The 19,008-nt window shown below is 33.6% G+C and overlaps 2 protein-coding genes across 8 annotated transcripts; both read left to right on the top strand.

Annotated features, from left to right (window-relative positions):
• Positions 1–1,785: 1,785 nt before the first annotated feature.
• On the top strand, positions 1,786–16,701 carry ALG12 (homolog of asparagine-linked glycosylation 12). 7 transcript variants are annotated; one of them, XM_022300034.2, is made up of 20 exons: positions 1,786–1,965; positions 2,147–2,188; positions 2,308–2,353; positions 2,436–2,522; positions 3,030–3,085; positions 5,407–5,524; positions 6,247–6,305; positions 6,747–6,818; positions 7,563–7,626; positions 7,847–7,950; positions 8,772–8,843; positions 9,527–9,613; positions 9,694–9,761; positions 10,116–10,184; positions 10,257–10,339; positions 10,630–10,726; positions 11,204–11,269; positions 11,495–11,588; positions 11,672–11,755; positions 16,560–16,701. In XM_022300034.2, exons 1-19 carry the CDS (start codon positions 1,843–1,845, stop codon positions 11,747–11,749), a joined length of 1,485 nt encoding a protein of 494 aa, XP_022155726.1. In that variant the 5' UTR covers positions 1,786–1,842; the 3' UTR covers positions 11,750–11,755; positions 16,560–16,701. The 7 variants fall into 7 exon arrangements, 6 of the variants coding, with proteins under 6 accessions (XP_022155726.1, XP_022155724.1, XP_022155723.1 ...); XM_022300032.2 differs by having other exon boundaries at positions 11,672–11,760; positions 16,560–16,700; XM_022300031.2 differs by lacking the exon at positions 16,560–16,701 and adding an exon at positions 12,893–13,093 and having other exon boundaries at positions 11,672–11,760.
• On the top strand, positions 13,239–17,081 carry LOC111022783 (cyclin-U4-1). Its single transcript, XM_022300035.2, has 2 exons — positions 13,239–15,880; positions 16,560–17,081. Exons 1-2 carry the CDS (start codon positions 15,543–15,545, stop codon positions 16,840–16,842), a joined length of 621 nt encoding a protein of 206 aa, XP_022155727.1. The 5' UTR covers positions 13,239–15,542; the 3' UTR covers positions 16,843–17,081.
• The last annotated feature ends 1,927 nt before the right edge of the window (positions 17,082–19,008 follow it).

Here is a 19,008-nt window from a genome sequence, read left to right on the forward strand (position 1 = left end):
CAAAATGAAAATTTGTATTCTTACTAAAATTATGGACCCATCTAATTTAATTTGAGAATCATTTTTTACCATTTTTCCTAATCAATTTATGGGACCTACTTTAACTTGTTTCTTTTTTTACTATTTTTCTTTTCTGACTTTTTAATTAACTATTTTACAATTTGATTATTATTTGATGTGATTTTATCATAAATTATTACAAATTTCCACTTAGTTTATAAATTCTTTATTTTTTACTTTGTTATTATTAATTAATATTAATAAATTTGATAAAATAAAATATATGATTAAATATTATAACTAGAACAAAAACTTAATAATATTTATATTATTGAGAGTTGTTCTAATAAAAATTATATATATGATAAAATAATAAAAATTATATTAATATTTTATAGTTGATGTGGTTTTATTTTAATTATTTAAGTATTTATTAATATTAGATAAATTTTTTAAACAACAATCTTTACTATTAATATCATAGTAATAAAACAAATATACATGCACCGGTTTTTTTTAGAAAACATGCTAATTACCGTTGAACTATGTTGATGTTAACAAACCAATTAAAGTTTATAATTAATTTAATATAAAATAATATTAACACACATTATCTTTTTATTCCTATAAATAAGAAAGAGATATTATAGTTGTTTATGCGTGAATTTGCACAACGTCAATCTAGCTCGAATTTGGTCCTTGCTCAGACCCGAATCGCCAAGGGAAGACCTGCACTAGAGGGCAAAATATCTTACGCTCAAGTCAGTAAGCAGCTCGGATTCAATATTAAATTCGATGAGAAATTCGATACCTGCTGGTGAAATGAGGCCCTCTATTTATAGGTTTAGGTTTCGACAGAGGTTGCGACAGGCAATTACCTTTATCGGATTAGAGGTCGGACGTGTCGGGTTTAAGCAGATCGAACTCGGACACTTTCCTATATCTGGAGTTTCTTTTTGTATATTATATGGATGATCAGATCCGCAAGGACCATGATTGTGGGAGTGACAGGTTAGTCCTTAATAGGAAATGACAAGTCTTCCATCTTGGAAGGTTCCGATATGGAATTGCGTAAGTTTGTTCATTTGAATCTTCTGTCAGCGGCGAATCTCCGTCCTCCACGTGGCAATAGAAATTTTCATCCCCAAACATTGGGCCCCTCTTTGACGGGTTCAATCTCGATCTGGCAGAGAAGTCCTGTTTGCAAAATCTATCCACGTGGTGTCTTTTGACATCGTCATAATAATTATTACCGTTGAAAAACCTTGAAAACCCGTCCATGTGGTGTTTTTACTATTAATATCATAGTAATAAAACAAAATATACATGTTATATAAAAAAATTACTGTTTTTTTTTAGAAAACATGCTAATTATTGTTGAACTATGTTGATCACAAACTAATTAAAGTTTATTATTAGTTTAATATAAAATAATATTAACACACATTATCTTTTTATTTTTATAAATAAGAAAGAGATATTATAGTAATTGTAATATATTCTGTTCTTATTTCAATTCAATACAATTTTAATAACACAACATAATTCCGATTAAAAAAAAAAGATAGTAAATAACATTCAAATTTCAATTTGGATTGATTTCATTCTAGTTCCTTATCATTATGATTTTCCCCCATTTTAATTGAAACTGGAGCTAAAAATATTAAATTTGTAAATAGTTGGATCATATGGCAATTTTTTGTTTTTTTTTAAATAAGCCCAGCCCGAAACCAAAAGCCCGGTCCATGGCCCAGCGTATAGTCTCACGCTCTCTCCTGATCACTCCCCTCTTCAACGGCATTCCCCTGTTCTCTGAGTATCGAGTTCACGGCCTCTCCAACAATGGCTTCCAAATCCTCAAAGTTTCTCCAGCGCTTCGGTTACGATCTGCTATTGGCATCCATAGTCGTGTTTTATGCCTTCATGGCGCCCTACACTAAAGTTGAAGAGAGCTTTAACGTTCAGGTTTACTAATTTGTTACCTCTTGCTCCTTCTTCCCGGTCTCAACCAAGAATTTCACTTCATCTTTACCTGAAATTAACATAGTTTGATGTAGCGTGCCGTTGTTTATTTTTGAAGAAATGTAATTGATCAAGGACGTTGTCATTATTGCTTAAGCTGCCTGATAATTGTAGTGTTTTTCAGGCAATGCATGATATTTTGTATCATCGGCAACATATTGACAATGTAAGGAGTGCAGATTCTTTCTTTTGCCCTCTGGGTGGATTATGTTTGAAATTGATTACGTTGGATTTTATAACCAAATGTTTGGATTTTGTCCTTTTTTTTCTTCTTTGAAATGTTAGTACGATCATTTGGAGTTCCCTGGAGTGGTTCCTCGCACTTTTATTGGTAATTTTCACTTTTATTGGTATGTTGATATCCTCGAGTTTGTAGAATGCTATGAGCCTAATAAGTAATGCTAATTTTGTAGGTGCACTTTTTGTATCACTGCTAGCATCTCCATTTGTACTAGTAATAAACCTGCTTCACTTGCCCAAAATATATGGGCTTTTAGCAGGTAAGAAATCACTTTGATTATGGATTACGGTTATAATATTAGTTTGATTATTCTAATGCATATTTTCTATTTTTAAACTGATGTAACTGCCGTATTTTCTCCTGTCTCTGGGTTGTTTTTGTAATGGGTAAAAGCTTTCGTAATGGTACTCAAGAAGAAGAAACTTAACATGCTCTTGTGACGAGTTGCAAGACAAAATTGGATGTTATTATCATTACTACTACTTTTTGAAACAAAACAGATTTGAGTGACGTGCAGAAAAAATCAAACAGCTCTTATGATATTTTCCCCTTCACTTGTGTTAGAGATTTGTTTTTATCAAATGACTGAATGTTTTCTCATTGATTTCTGAGACTTGGCGGTGATGGCTATCCTGTAGACCAATTGGTATTTCTGTGCACGAGTAGAAGCAACCCCACTCATTACATTCCTTGTGTGCATATTCTTCTTGTTTCTTTTTTGTTCCTTTAATATAAGTTCTCATATATTATAATTCTCTTGGTGCAGTTCGTGTAGTATTAGGTTGTGTTGTACTGTCGACATTACGTTTCTTCCGTATTCAGGTAGGCTACAGTTCATTTACTCTAACTCTTATCCAAAATAAATTTTATTTTCTTTATAGGTATGGTTAGTCTTCTTATCCTTGAGCTAAACTGAGTTATTGTTTTTGAACCTTTTTTAAATAATTTTTTTTTTTAATATTGAAGTCTGATAAAAAAAAAATTTATTGAAGCTTTTGATTATTGGAAGACACGCTGGTATTTAGCTGCATGTTATTTCATATGGATAATTTTACCTTTAGTTGAATATAAGAAGAATCAAGAGCTCCATTGCAATCAAGTAATCTATTGCTTTCTGTTGTAATTAGTGTATGTTGGTGAAAGAAGAGTGTGTGTACTAAACAATGTGGTGACACTTCAATGATGGAATTTTTGGTAGTAGCTTAGGATGGCCGTCTTCATGTGACAATGGTGTTTGATAGATAGAATTTCCATTGAGAATTGATGAAAAATTATTATTATTTTTTTTTATAAGAAACAAGGATGTAATATTAACTAAAAACCCAGAAAAAGGGGAAGACAACCTAAAAGCGGAGGGTAGAGAGAACCATCCCTTCAAACCTATGCAATTACAGCTTTTCTTGTAGCTCTTTTTTCCATGTCCTGAATTCCCCATCTTCTACTTCTTTGTCTTCTCCTTCTTCTTCCTCTTCTCCGTCCCCAGTGACTCCTTGGTTTACCTCTCTTTGGAAGATTAAAATTCCAAAGAAGATTAAGTTCTTTGGGTGACAAGTCTTACTTGGTAAAGTCAATACTATGGATCGAATTCAAAGGATGTCTTCCTTTTGTCTGGGCCCGCAGTGGTGTGTTCTGTGTAGGATTGCCTCGGAAGATCTTGAGCATTTGTTGTGGTCCTGTCAATTTGCGTAGGAGTTATGGCGTCGTTTTTTTAAAGGTTTTCGTATTGCTTGGGTTCGCTCAGAGATTGTAGGGCGATGATGGAGGAAGTGTTGTTATCTCCCTTTTTCGTGACAGAGGCCGTTTTCTTTGACAAGCGTGCTTTCTGGCTTCTTTATGGGGTATCTGGCTGGAGAGGAACAATAGGCTGTTTAGGGGTTTGGAGAAATCTGTGGATTATGTTTGGTACCTCATTAGGTTTAATACTTCTTTATGGGTTCGGCCACTAAGGCCTTTTGTAATTATCCGTTAGGTCTTATTCTTTTGGATTGGAGCCTGTACTTATAAGGATTCCCTTGACAGACTGTTTTTTGTATGCCCCTTTTGTGTATTTTCTTTTTCATTTCTCTCAATGAAAGTACGGTTTCTCATAAAAAAGAAAAAAAAATTTACAGCTTTCCAATCTTGCATAATCAATTGATGAAAAATTATTATATGATCATATAGTATGGAAAGACATTCACTAAGACGTTTATTTCTTGTTGGGTCAAGTGGTTGTCCCATGAAAATAGTTGAGGTGTGCGCAAGCTAGTCTAGATACTCACAAGTTAAAAAAAAAAGGGTTTATTTCTTGTTTTTAGATACTCACGAGTTAAAAAAAAGGGTTTATTTCTTGTTTTTGTGCATCACTGAGAAAATTCGACCTTGGTAGCTGATATCTTAGGAATATTTGGTGGGTATTGAGCTCAGCCAAAGGTGCTCAAGTTCCTGGGCATTTAAATTTTAGTTAAGTATTTAAGCTACAAGAGTTCATATGAGATGTATCGCCCCCGAGGGTAACCGACTGGCAGAGGTTTGGGGTCTCTTGGTCATACGTATTGATTTTAAACATTGGGTTGAATTGGAGGTGCATAAGGATCAAGAATTGAAAATGAGATCCCTTTCAGTAGTATCAGTTCGTCTAGCATCTCTTTTGCCTTTATGGTTTTTATATGCAACCTTAGCATTTATATTGGGTTGCTGTGTATGTGCATCTACCTGAAGATTTCCTTTGGTTGTGTGGTCTAAGGCTTGGTATTTGTTCTCTTTCTAGTTTAAAGAGCAAAGTTTCTATTCGTGCCCCTTTGATACGGGCTTCTTATGGTTTTTTCATAAAGAAATGAACTGAAAACAAACAGTTTCCTTGGTGGTTAAAATTCCTAGAGCCAATTTAGATATAACATAATCTTTTTTTCTTAAACTAATTACGTGTAGTGTTACTTAGTAGCTTTCATTTTTTGAACTGAAGAGAGAGACTAAATGGTCGCTTTCATTTTTGAATCAGCTTAAAAAATATTTTCACTGTAGAGTTAAGGTGTGTGATGGAATCTGCTATTATTGAAAATGATCATAAATTTAAATTTTTTTATATTTACTTGTACCAATCTTTCATTTGATATTTGACTTTGATGTTCTATTCCATGCTAAGTTGCTGATTGTTTTAACAGATTCGAAACAAGTTTGGACATCAAGTAGAAGCTTTTTATATAATATTCACTGCAATCCAGTTTCATATGCTGTTCTATGCTAGCCGGCCTCTTCCTAATATCTTAGCTCTTTGTGCAGGTTGTTTCTCCAAGCTTTTTAATTCATTGTTTGTTCATTCCTTTCAACTAGCATCTATGCAGAATTTTCTTTGTGTGGCTATTTTAAAGTGATTGTCTCAAACAATATTCTATTGCTGCAACCCTGTCTGCTGTGGCTCATATAATTTTTATCCCTAGTGATATAAATAAATAAATAAAAAATGTTGTACCTTTTTGGTGAATGTTAAAATGATGTTTTTATTTCACACATTTAAATAGCTCTTAAGTTGCTCAGGTTGAAAATGACTGCATTGGAGTCAGAAAATTTAATTTATATGATTAAATTTTTATAATACATTACCTTGTGTTGGTGTATAAAGCTGTTTCAAGGTGGTACATAAAAGTCTCAGGAATCTTGCATTTCAAATAGGATTTCAGATCTCCAAAATCTATCCTTTTATCCAGTGTTTTTTCTCACGAAAAATAGAATTTGTATCTGCATAGTGGTTCATTTTTGGCCCAACTGAACTTTTCAGCGTAAAGAAAATACTGAAAATTCTGTTCAGAAAGTTTTTGTCCTTTCTCTTGGTATCCATTTTAGACTCTCAACTAATCGTAATTTTTGAGATGGTATTGGGGGGGGGGGGGGGGGGGTAGACGGTGACAATATGCCTTTGTAAATAAACATAATTCTTCGAAGTTGACCTTTTTAATTACTATATTCTATATGTTGTAAGCCCTTATTTTTCGTACTTGTTGCAGTTAACATGGTGTATGGATATTGGCTCAAAGGGAACTCCTATGCAGCATTAAGTTGCTTGGTATGTGCCTCAAAGGATAAAATGAGAATTTTTTTAGTAATCAGATATGATGCAAAAGGTGGTAACCTCTTCTCTGCTGTCTTGTCTACCCTAATAGCAAGAAAGTATGATTTGAAGTTTGTCTGGAACAGAGAAGCAATGTTCAGTCTAACGAGTTTCTGTCACCACCATTAGGATACTCCCAATAATTGCTAAGGTTATTAGACGCAACCCTGAAAGCATCTTCAGGGTTACCATCCGGTCTTCTCTTTTTTAGATTTTTTGCTGAAAATTCCATATCCAGAGTTTCCCTGATGCTAAGAGTTCATCCTTAAATGTTAGATTTGTTTACTTATTTATTTTGAATCCTATTCTTGAACTATGTATCTGTCTTAAATTTAATTGCATTACATGTCAGTATTTGGTATTATCTCAATCATTTTCACCTCTCTCTCTCATCAGATATTTGCTACAATCATCTTCAGATGTGACATGCTGTTACTTCTTTGCCCTCTTGGCTTAGAGTTTTTGATGGTATGTGGATGTTACAAAGGACTTTTGGTTTAAATTAATTTCTTGGTTTTTACTATTTAACTTATCTTGCTGGATATTTGATTTATTATCCATTTCAATTGTGAATTTTTCAGGTCATTTTCCTTAATTATTTTTCCATAGGAAACATTACATTTTCATTGATAAAATAAAAACGTGTTCGTCCATGTCATATTTCTTAATTCTATCCATTTTCTTGTTCTTTTACTAAACGTAGGTTTCTGCCCGGATTAATGGGGTTTCACGTTTCAGAAGTAGAAATCAATTATGGAAGCTGATGATGTTTCTTGAATTTTATTAGTCTACATGATAAATCAATGCATCCATGGCTATAAAATTCAATTTTTAGTTCAATTTCTTGTAATTTAGGAAGAGAGGCACAAAGAGATTGATGTTTGTTAACAAATTCGTTGTTATTTATGGTGCGTCAGGGAGCCAAATGAGGTGCTATCTTTATTGAAGCCTTGCACTTTTAATTAACTGACAACACATCTAACATGTTAGTCGGTGAAAATAAATTTCAATAAAACATGTCTCTCATTCAACAATTGACATCAAGGCATTAAAAACTGAAAAGAGCCCCGAACCAGGTCAAGAGAGTTGCAAAACACATATTGGCAATGTAGTGTGGATAAGTTTGATGGGGAAAGAGGATTCAAATTTTACAATTATCCTTACAAAGATGTGTCCCTGATCTCAATAATTTTTAAATTTCTTCCCAAACAGATCAAAATGATATCATTTTGGGGGGCACTAAAGCGCTGCGTTGGCATTGCTTTGTTGTGTATAGGTTGGTAAGCTATTAGTGCTAGCATTTTAATTCATCATTTAATTGTAACTCCTTTGGCTTGGGTGAGGCTTTGCCTCCTTTTGTACGTTCATTTTATCAATGGTATTAATTTCCTAAAAGTTCTTCATTTATCTGAGCTTATTAAGTAATTTTTTTTTGCTGTTCTTTAATCTCTATTATTTTTTGCTGAGATCTGGGTTTGAATCTGTTTATTTCACAGGTCTTACAGTTTTTGTTGATTCAATATTATGGAAGAAATTATTGTGGCCCGAATTTCATGTTTTCTGGTTCAACTCTGTTCTAAACCGGAGTTCAGAATGGGGTGTATCCTTCCAAGAGAGTTCCTTTCCTTTTTTTTTTGGTTGTGGACTGCTTTATTCAACATAGTTAAATGATCAAATACGCAAAGTTCTTTCAATATCGATTAATAGTAGATGTTAACTTTCGCTTTTCCCACATCTTTAGGTCTACAGTGCAAATTCAGAAAAGTCTCTCACTCTCTCTTAAATTTTTTTTTTTTGAAAGATATGCTTCAGTGGTTTGACGTTGTCCTCAGCTATAGTTCAATCCTTATGGATTGTTAAACTTAATCATTCATGGGTGCATGAATTTGTTAATTGTAGGGGGACGAGTTTTACAGAAGCTTAGGAGCTACTTGGAGGTTCAGTATTGAGTCTGAAATTTGTTTTTGTTTCCTTAAAACAAAATATTAGCAATTAGCGAAAACAAAATATTAGCAATTAGCGAAAACATGTTTGGTTAATTGTTTCTAAAGTTGTTTTCCTTCAGTTTATTCTTACGAGTGACTTTCTCTGAGAATGACTCGAGTTGTTTTTTCTTTCGAGAATTGTAAGCTCAATTCTTTTTAATCGAAAAACCAGCTTAAAATGAAGATGGAATTATGAACTCATTTACCATGATTCCAACACATGATAATATCAACTTTTACAAGTTACACTGTTACATCTCAATAAAAAAGTTTTTGAAAACTGGTTTGCGAACTATTTAGCAACCTCTAGTTTTTTTTTTTCTTTTTGGAAAAATGCTTTCCTTGTGTGCAGATCATGATGTTAATAATGCTAGCATCAGGTCATTACTCTGAGATAGAGATGTACTAGTACACTTCTTTAATAACTTTGACCCAGACCCATCCTGTGCACTGGTATTTCACTTCAGCACTTCCACGATCATTACTTGCTGGATATCCTCTTTTTCTGGTAAGTCTTTCTAAACAATGTTAACAGAAGACATTACGTCTGAAAACTACCATCTTGTTTTCTTATGTCTGTAGAATCATATACCAGCTGTGGAATGTTTTTCTAATCTCCGTACAAGGCACTACTAATTTGTTAGTGGCTAGCAATTATTTCATTTTTACTCTCTCTACTGTGCATCCTAGCTGTTTTTGATTCTGACCTGGATATTGTTCCTAGATTCAGTGCCAGTTTTAGTTGACAAAAAAATGTTGAACAACCAATTATTTCTCAATGCTAAAACAAGATCTCATAGTTTCTGTATTGCAATATTACTCATTGAAATATAACATCCGTGCACAAATCTGAAGTCTCTTACACGAGGTCATGAATTATCTTATCCTAGAAGGTTCATTAGGAGAAAGCCCCTCACTTGAGGTCATAGGCATTTGGCATATTTGGATTTCCTCGAAGGCTCAAGTACGTTTTAATTCCAATGACAGTACAATTCTGTTCCATAAGTTGAGAAACAATGTTTCTCCTTGTCTGATTGAATTGGAATGAGATATCCATGTTTTAAGTAGGAAATTATTAAGATGAAATTGGGCCGATTGGAAACACTATTTATCTTGCACGTGTCATGAATTTATTTGGTTTTGTCTCTTTACTTTTCTATATAACTTAACTTGATTTGTGTTGTTTTGCAGCTCGGTGTTTTTCTTGACAAGAGAGTTTTGACCTTCATTCTCCCAGTGTCGTGCTTCATTTTACTTTACTCTAAGCTTCCTCACAAGGTAAGGAATGTGCAACTGTTGGTCTGTGTAGCATCAACAACTTAATGTGTCATCCTGAAATATCTTCTTTTACTTGGCAGGAGCTACGCTTCATTATTAGTTCAGTTCCAATGTTCAACCTATCTGCAGCAATTGCAGCCAACAGAATGTATGCTTTGATGTCCATATTCTTTAAGCTACTAGCAGGATTACAAAATTTTGTCTGCAAAATGAAATGACTAAGGGATCTACCTATTGATGATGCTTACTAACTTGTCCTACTGATTCTCTTTTGAGTTGGCATTTTTGTATTTTTGTTTAGCTTCCTGACTTTTTGATACTGTGAATGGTTAATATATATAATAAAGTGATTTCCTTGATTGACATATGTATTGAATCTGTAGCTTTTCATGTCATACTATATTAAGTTCACTAGTATATTTTCCTTTTCCAGTTGTTCACATTCTTCTTTTCTTCATTTGTTTCTAACCAATCATATACTTTTCATTTTATCTTGTCACAGATACAACAATAAACAGAAGACTTTTTGGAAGTTGCTTTATCTTATTATGCTGGGATCACTCCTAATCAGGTTGAATGACTTTTCTGTGTTGCTTGGAAAAATATATATTTACCTCTTTATCCACTCATTTCTACTTTGTAGTCTAGGATGCACTGTCATCACTTTCTTGGCGTCATATGAGAACTATCCAAGTGGCTATGCATTAAAAGAGTTGCATCGGACTGGTAGGTCTTTCATACCCAAAGTCCCCAAGTTATTGTGCATGTGTGAGCGAAGTAATCTGGTTATGCATTCTTTGTTTTTTATTCCAATTTTTTGTGCTGGGTAGAATACCTGTTTTTTTTACTCCGATTATTCTCGTCAGGGCCCTTATTTGATTTTTCTTTTTTCTCGATGAAACTGGTTTTCATCTTTTACTAATTTGCCTCTACTGACTTTATTTCCTTATATCACTTCCTTTTGTTGCATTTTTTTTGATCATGTCTTTATTTCTCTTGTTGAGCAATTTGAACAGGCCTTCTATCCAACTCTGACGAGCAGTGGGTTCATATTGATTCATTTTCAGCCATGAATGGAATTTCACGCTTTTGTGAAAATGATTTTCCATGGAGGTAATTCACTGCTGGCCTTGGACAGGTTAATGTCTTGTCAATAGCTTCTTCTATCCTAAGATGAATTTCTTATAACATAAAAAAGAGACAATGCTTAGCCCTTAAGGAGAACATAGTTCCAATGATGTGTATGTAAACTTTCCGATAATTATCGGTGTTGTTGTTGTTTTTTTTTTTTTGTCATCTTGTTTACGGAAGGAAAAGGCCAAGGTTCCTACTTGAGCCAAGTTTAGCTGTCTCAGTCTTTTTTTCCCCCACAGAAATTTACATTTCCCATCTTGCTGTTTCCAAAATGAAACTTTGGTGCAAGTTGCTTAAAATAAAAATGAAACTTTGGTGTCAATTTTCATATGCTGCTGTATTCTACCTTTTTGTAGGACAACTCTAAACTGAAAAAGAAAAATATTGGTCTCGAAGTACATTCAAACTTTTCCATTTGGTCTTACTCTTAATTAGAGCATCGGATATGTAACACAGGTATTCCAAGGAAGAAGATGTTCCATTGGAAGAACTTCGCCTGAGGAACTTCACCTATCTTATTAAGTGAGTTCTTCATCACCCTTCTATTGCAAGCTGCATTGAGCTAGAATGAGACAACATGTTCTTGGAATCTCATTTCTCCCCTCTTGTATATGCATACACCACTCATCATCCTAAAATTTGGACCTTGTTAGCACTCCTATATCTGTGTTCGATACACCAGTAAGAGAAAGGGGGTCTATAAGATAATTGTGTTTATGTGATCCCATTCTTGTTATACATGTACAGTGAAAATCCAGTTATTGATGGATTCAGTTGCTTATTTTCTATAAGCGGGTTTTTGAGGTTGCGCCTTCAAATGCGATTTCCACCTATTTTACTGGTACATAACTTGTTCTTGAATGACCCAATCGGCGCCATAAACTGTAGATGATTCTTAGGATGTCTATTTATTATCTACCGCAGGTGACAGAACCAAAAGTTTTTGTTCATGGCAACTCGGAGAACATGGATATCCTGCATAGAAATTGGCCAGGATGCTGATGTAGAGTAAAGTACCCTTCTCTCTGTTCTCCATATAGAAGTTATTGTTGATTAAACTTAATTAAATTCAGTTCGAACTCTTGGTCCATTCTAGGCAAAGGTTTTTTTTAAACTGTTGAGCTACATTAAACTGAATGGTTCTTATATAACACTTCAAACTTTCTTTTCTTGATACTCTTAATTATTATGTCTTCTGTGAACTAACTTCTGTCACCTTATGAATTGCTGCATACAAAAGCAAGCATGAGTATATGGATCTCTTCCATCTAATTTATATACGTACTTCCTTGGATTACTTTATTAGGATGTGACGTGTATTGTTGGTATTTTTAGTCGTATTTTATTTTGTACACTTTCTAAAAGATTGAGATTTGTATGTTTAATTTGAATGTGAGATTTCTGGATACTTGATTTAGAGTGTCATATATTATTAGACGTGTTCTATTACATGGCGGTGATTTCTTTATTGTTTAACGAGAAAATTGCACAAACCTCCCTTCAACTATGGTGGCTATTACCATTGCACCCACCAACTTTTAACTATAAAAATTAAAACCTCAAACATTCCAAAGGGAAGATTGATGGTAAAAATTAAACCCTCAAAACTAAAAAATTGAGTCTTTTTCTACTCTCTTTCTCTCTCACCTTCCCCTCTCTCTCTACTTCCTCTGTCCCCCTCCCTTCCCCATTAGTTACCTCCCTTCCCCATGAGTTAGAGACCTTTTAAGTGGAGTTTAAAAGTAAATTCATACATACTTAAACTACAAAAAACAATATCATATTATTAGTATAGGTTAAAGAGTCTGAATGAAAGAACTTATTTGAAATTTTTATAGTAGAAAATGGAAAAAAGGGTTAACAAACAACTTCATAACATTCCCTCACTTGTTATATTAAAGATGGTTAGGCTTACTACAATGTTACATTCAATTTTTCTGAAAAGACAACACTGTAAACTTGAAAACATCCATCTTCTCTTCCCTTTTTCTTCTCTTTTTTCCGCTTTTGGCAACTTGAGGCATTTGCCAAGCTGGGACCTCTTTCTTGCATTTGTGATGAAACGTCTTCTCATTAATGTTCAAGAGATGAATGTCCATCCATTTTGCTATCTCTCTCTCTCTCTAATATTTGTTTATATGGTAGGAAATGATTCTAGTGGAAAGCTATAAGAGGAATAGAATAGCGACGATGGTGGTGAACTCACATGGGCAGCACATGGTGTTGAAAAGCATTAATGCTTCATCATAACAATTCTACTTTCTTTTTTAATATATCCACTTTGTTTTGTTTTGTTTCTAAACTCTTAAAAAACATAATAATCTTTATCTTTTCCCTTTTGCTTCACTCCAACTCCCATTTGAAGACACGCCGCCATCTCTCCAACTTGCTCCTCATTCCAAGCTTTCCCTTTCACTAGACCCCCTTCACACACACACATTTGATCATCTTTGTTTAATTGCATCCATGTACATGAAGTTCTAACTTCTCCTACTCTTGTCTTCGTATTTTTTCCGTTTTGATGTGCCTTAGAGGATTTAGACCCCGCACTTTATGGAGTTGTCATTTCGTGTACTTGTTTGGAATAGTTTTTCTTGGAGATCTTTGATTGTGACAAATATTGTCGCTTGATGATGGAGAATTTAGAAGCTATTGGTTCATCTGCTGGGATTGTTAGGTGCACGTGTTTAGGGGGCTCGAAAATCAAGGGGAGGTGTGGGCTATGATCACGTTACACATCTCTCTCTTTCGTGTCGATGCCTAAAGATCTTTATAACTACTCTTTATCTCTAATTCTCGAACAATTTTAAGTCCTTTTTTGTGTCACTGTGAGGTGTCTATTCTGTAGTGAGTTTTCTCCTTTCTGTAATGCATGTCTATATTATTTCATTAGTCTTTATGAGAGCTTAGGTTTCCATTAGACAAAAAAGTACTCTTAGTCAACTTATGCTCCACATTGCCAATGCTCTACCAAGCATATCTCCATATGGATTCTGAAGTTCATATGATTTGTCACATTGCACTCTCTAAAGGGAGCCAAATACCAGGCGAAAAATCGATAATTCGTTGTATAATAATAAGAGAAAAGAAAGAGTTGGGGAACCGAAAATTTTGTTGGGGCCTCTTTCTGTGGCATTGGAACAACAAAGAACTATATTCTAATGCCTTGGACCAACATAGCAAATCCATGTTATGTCACTTAGTTTGATTTAAATCCTCAACACATGCAAGATTCCATTTTAAAAGAGAAAAAAAAAGTGGGGAATCTATTTGAAGGAAAAAAAGAATTGCACATGGTATGCACATGATGGGCATGAGAAGCTATCAACCAAAAGATAGTCCCATTTATTACAAGAAAATGACACCTATTTTCTTGTGAATAATCCCTTTATTTTCCCCTCTTCCTCTAAGTTAATTGGGGAATGTCCAAAAGCATGGGATGGAGAAATCATTTCCACTGCCCAATTTCCTCAAACTTTTGTGTCAAAAGGGACCAATCTCATTGTCCCTATATTAGCCCCTTGATCAAACAAATCACATTGTAATGTTCAAACTATCTTATTGGTTTTTGTGATGAATTTTGTCATTATATTGTCAGTGGGAGAAAAGGGCAAAAAAGTGGGATTCTTTCTTCCCTTTTTAATTTTGTAAATAAATTGTCTAAGATATCTTGAAAAAAAAAAAAATCTTGGGCAGTTTTCTAAAAGATTTTTCGACTTGAACATAGTTAAGTTGGTAACTCTCCTAATGATTTGTAGGCTAGAATCACTTCTTTATTAGCAATGTACGGTGTGTTTGGGTGTGATTTTGGCGCAGGACCAAAATCACTTCTCTTTCTATTTATCATGTTTAGCAAATTAAAAAATTGATTTGAGGAAAGTTTAAAATCACTTTAAATTGATTTTTAAGATATCACTTGGATGGTGATTTTGAAAAATCAATTATACCACTCATCCTACCATCACTTCCAAATGATACCTTAAAAATAAATTTAAAGTGATTTTAAACTTTCCTAAAATCAATTTTTTTTTTATTTGCCATACATGGTCAATGGAAAGAGAAGTGATTTTGACAATTGCAAGAGAAGTGATTTTGACAATGGCAAGATGACCAAAATCACTCCCAAACACACTCGTAATTTAGTAAAAAAAAAAGTGGGATTCTTCTTTCTTCCCATTCTTTTTATTTTATTTTATTCTTTTAATTTCGTAAATTGGTAAGATATCTTGAAAAAAATTGAATCTTGGGCAGAACTAAACATAGTTAAGTAGATTAGACGTTAGTAATTCTCCTAATGGTTTGTAGGCTAGAATCACTTCTTCATTAGTAATGTAATTACCCACGGTCTGTAAGCTGGAATCACTTCTTTATTAGTCATCTAATTTAGCAAAAGAAAAAAAAAATTAAGATAAGTGAACTTTTTTGACATAACAATCACGATTTCACATTTTCGAGATGTAGAATTGCTAGATAACAAAAGTTGTACGTGTTAATTCCATACCTTCAAGGCACAGGGAAAAAAAATACATTCGAAGATGTAGAATTTTGATGAGGTATCCAATATGTGAAAAACTATCATATTTTTTTCGACACAATTTTAAACCTCTTTTATTCTCTCAAAAAGAGGGGGAAAAAAAAGTTAGGTTGAAATATTCTCTCCCTTATTGTAGATACCAAAAGTACCCCACCTCACCTCTTTATATAAAATCCCAAGCAAAGACACCAAAATTTTAGTTGTACAAAACTTTGCACACACAACAACAAGACCATCAAGAAAAAAAAAAGGCCCTCTTCAATGGTGGAAGGAGAAAGCACCTCTATGATGCCAAAGCTCATCACTTTCCTCTCCTCTGTACTTCAGCGAGTGGCCGAGTCGAACGACCATCTTGACTCGGCCATTGAAACGCAAAAGAGCTCGGCCTTCCACGGCTTGACTCGGCCCGGGATCTCTCTCCATAGCTACCTAGAGAGGATCCTCAAGTATGCCAATTGCAGCAACTCTTGCTTCATTGTTGCTTATGTTTATCTTGATCGGTTTGCTCAGAGGCAGCCATTGTTGCCCATCAACTCTTATAATGTCCATCGCTTGCTCATTACTAGTGTTCTTGTTGCTGCCAAGTTCATGGATGATCGGTAAGTTTTTCAAAAAAGCTTGGATTTTTGCAAAAACTAGTTGAGTACCGAAAAAAAGAAACTTGTTTTTTATTTGAGGGAATTGATGATTTTTTTTTTCTTTTTTTTTGCTTCTAATAATTTGGTGCTCGGAGTTCTACTTCTTGCATTATGTCCATGACCCACCTCTCACTAATACTGGGAGAGGCTTTGTCCACTCTAAAGTCGATTCCTTTTAAGTCATTAATTAAGTTCTCTACTTGAAGTTTAAAACTTGAAACTTTTTGTTTTGTTGTCAGTGTGAGTATTTGAGTTAACTTACATGTATTTCGGCTAATTTCACAGGATAACCACGTGACCCTATAACATTTAATTATCAAGAAAACTTGAAAGATTTTATCTTAAGTAGGTGGTTACCATGAAATTTGAAACTCATTCCACCAAAAGTAGTTTTGCTTTATTTCACATGTTCCAATGTCGTCATTATGTCGACCCATAGTGTGTTTGAACTCGAAACATTGTAGGATACATCTCAAAGTTTGAAAAGGGAACTGATTTTTTGATGGGTCCTTAAAAGTTTTTGTTTTAAAGGAAGAAGAATCGAGAATTCGACAAAATTTTACTACTTATTCAAGTTCTGTTCTGGGTTTAAATGAGAAGAAAACAATCTCATAATTGACATCTTCATTTTTTTATTCAGGTGCTACAACAATGCTTTCTATGCAAGAGTGGGAGGGATCAGCACAACAGAAATCAATTTTCTTGAAGTGGATTTCCTCTTTGGATTAGGGTTTCACTTGAATGTGACACCCAACACCTTCCACACCTATTGCTCCTCTTTACAAAAGGAGATGCTGCTGCAGCAACCTCCTCTAACTTCTCCAATTACTTCTATAACTTCTTCAGAAATATCACTAAAAACCAAATATTTGAGCTTTGAGGAAGATGAATCTTCCCATCAACAGCAACAAGTAGCTGTTTGAAAAGGAAAAAACAATCAAACCCAATAATTATCTTCATGTTTTAGGTAAAACCCATTTGATTTGGGGCGTACCCAAATCAAACTGAAATACGTTTTGTAATTTCTCGCTCATATATCCAACGGTGTTATAGTACGAGTCTCTAGTGATTTATCCATTGTACATATGGAAAAGATGTTGATTGGTAAGAAAATAGTGGTGTGTGGATTAATGTCAGGAGATATGATAAGTTATTGGTTGAATTTAGGATAAATGGTTTGTGTTGGAATGAATGATTATGAGGATATGGGGTTTGGGTAGAAGGGAAATGATCCACTTATTTATATGTTACTGGATCTGACATGAGTTCAAGAGGAAGTTTTGTCGGTAAAAAGTTGATGGATGAGAGAGTTTTGTGGTCAATGTTTGAAGGAAATTTAGTGGATGACAGTGACAGATGATGGAAGAGAGACAGTACACATGACTTCTATATTTGTGATTCACTTTTTGGTGTGTAAATGACAATTTGTTCTATTTCACAGTTGTACCGATTCAGCAATTTGGGCAGAGAAACATGTGCCAGTGAGAGAGAGATTTATGAGCAAAGAGAGATAAATTTGTGAGGGGAGAGAGAGGTGAGAGCATGGTATTAAATTTTCGGGCGTCGGTGGACGACATTTTATGTATCCATTGGTTCTACGTCAACATGAAAGATAAATCGATATGGATATAATATTGTAAAAAAATCGATAAAATATGAAAAATATCACTATTACAAACATAATATTAATATTAATCATTTTTATTTTATTTGAAAATGATGAAATACTTCTTTGTTAATTTAAGTATTTTTTACGAATTTTTTTTTTATAATTTTTTCAAAAATATCAATCAATGTATACGTGGATACGATATTTATATGTAATTACAAACATAATGTTAATATTAATCATTTTTTATCTTTTTTTTTATTTTTATGACTTTTCTAAAAATATGTATCAATATTTTATCGATATTTCCATAGACATTTTCGTCCACATCAACTTTCTTATTTGGTTTTCATCTTTTCACAAAATGTTTTCTTTTGGTCATTAAATTGAATTGATATTCTTTCCATATAATTTATTTAACTCTCTTGCTCAAAATTTTTCTCGTGCCATGAAAACTTGAGGTTTGTATTGTTTCGAGGAAGTAAAAATATTACGGAAGCAATAATAAAAATCTCAATTGGTAATGTTGGATGAATAATTATATCAAACAATTTTGTCACGATAAATGTTCATAAGGTTTTCATTCAAAGTATAATTTTGTTGCATTCGATTCATTTGAGTTTCTATTAGACTAATCAATCATAGTTTTTTTTTTCTTTCCTTCCATATTAGATGTGTTATACAACAAACGTAATTCAAACCGGTCTAAACAGGATTATTACACATTTTATAATGAAAACTATCTTTCTATCGCTTCTAGATTCTCATCCTTACAATTTTTATTTAAAAAAAAAAAATTTCTTCACTATTTGGTCAATGTCCTTTGCTCTTCATTTATGTCGTGTAATAATAGAATCACGAAGAACTCTACTATTAGCAATTAATCATTCATTCTTACTAAAAACATAAATGAGAGTCTTTCCCTGGTAAAAAAAAAAGTAGAGAAAAGAGGAGAACGAAGAGGGAAATTGGGATTGATTGGTTGAATTATATCCAAATGGATTTTAGGTAGTTGGTTTTAATTAAATTATTTTACAGTAGGGGTAAATATGTAAAATACTTTTTTTTTGTGAAACTCTCCAGGCTTTTCTTAAAAAATGCTTATCGATCTCTTTTGAATAATTTCTGGGCTGTCTGTTTCTGGGTTCGGCCCACTTTGTTCAACTAGACTACATTTGTTCCAAAATCTTCAGGCCCATTTATGTAATGGATCCGAGGCCCATTGCAACTCTTTTAGTTTTTTATTTTTATTTTATGAACCCTTGAAATTAATTTAGGTTTAAATCTTATTGTGGTCACTTGTATTCGGTTATATCTATTTTGATCTCTAAACTTTCTTAATGGTCAAAAGGTTGGATGAAAAGCTCCATGAATTTTGCACCACTGAGGTATTAGAGGACACGTTTTACGGCTTGTCAGTGAGCATCAGTTGGTTGTGTCAAGAATTGGCTCAAGTGGTTAATAATGTAGGAAATGTCCG

This window comes from Momordica charantia (assembly GCF_013281855.1).
Source record: "Momordica charantia cultivar OHB3-1 chromosome 7 unlocalized genomic scaffold, Mcharantia_2.0 BLBB01000007.1, whole genome shotgun sequence".
Lineage (NCBI taxonomy): Eukaryota > Viridiplantae > Streptophyta > Magnoliopsida > Cucurbitales > Cucurbitaceae > Momordica > Momordica charantia.

Coding starts and splice junctions, on each gene's coding strand:
- ALG12 (XM_022300034.2), top strand. CDS start 1,843: ATGGCTTCCAAATCCTCAAAGTTTCTCCAGCGCTTCGGTTACGATCTG. Junction 7,627..7,846: donor CATTGCTTTGTTGTGTATAG/GTTGGTAAGCTA, acceptor TTTATTTCACAG/GTCTTACAGTTTTTGTTGAT. Junction 9,614..9,693: donor ACTCTAAGCTTCCTCACAAG/GTAAGGAATGTG, acceptor TTTACTTGGCAG/GAGCTACGCTTCATTATTAG.
- LOC111022783 (XM_022300035.2), top strand. CDS start 15,543: ATGGTGGAAGGAGAAAGCACCTCTATGATGCCAAAGCTCATCACTTTC. Junction 15,881..16,559: donor GCCAAGTTCATGGATGATCG/GTAAGTTTTTCA, acceptor TTTTTTATTCAG/GTGCTACAACAATGCTTTCT.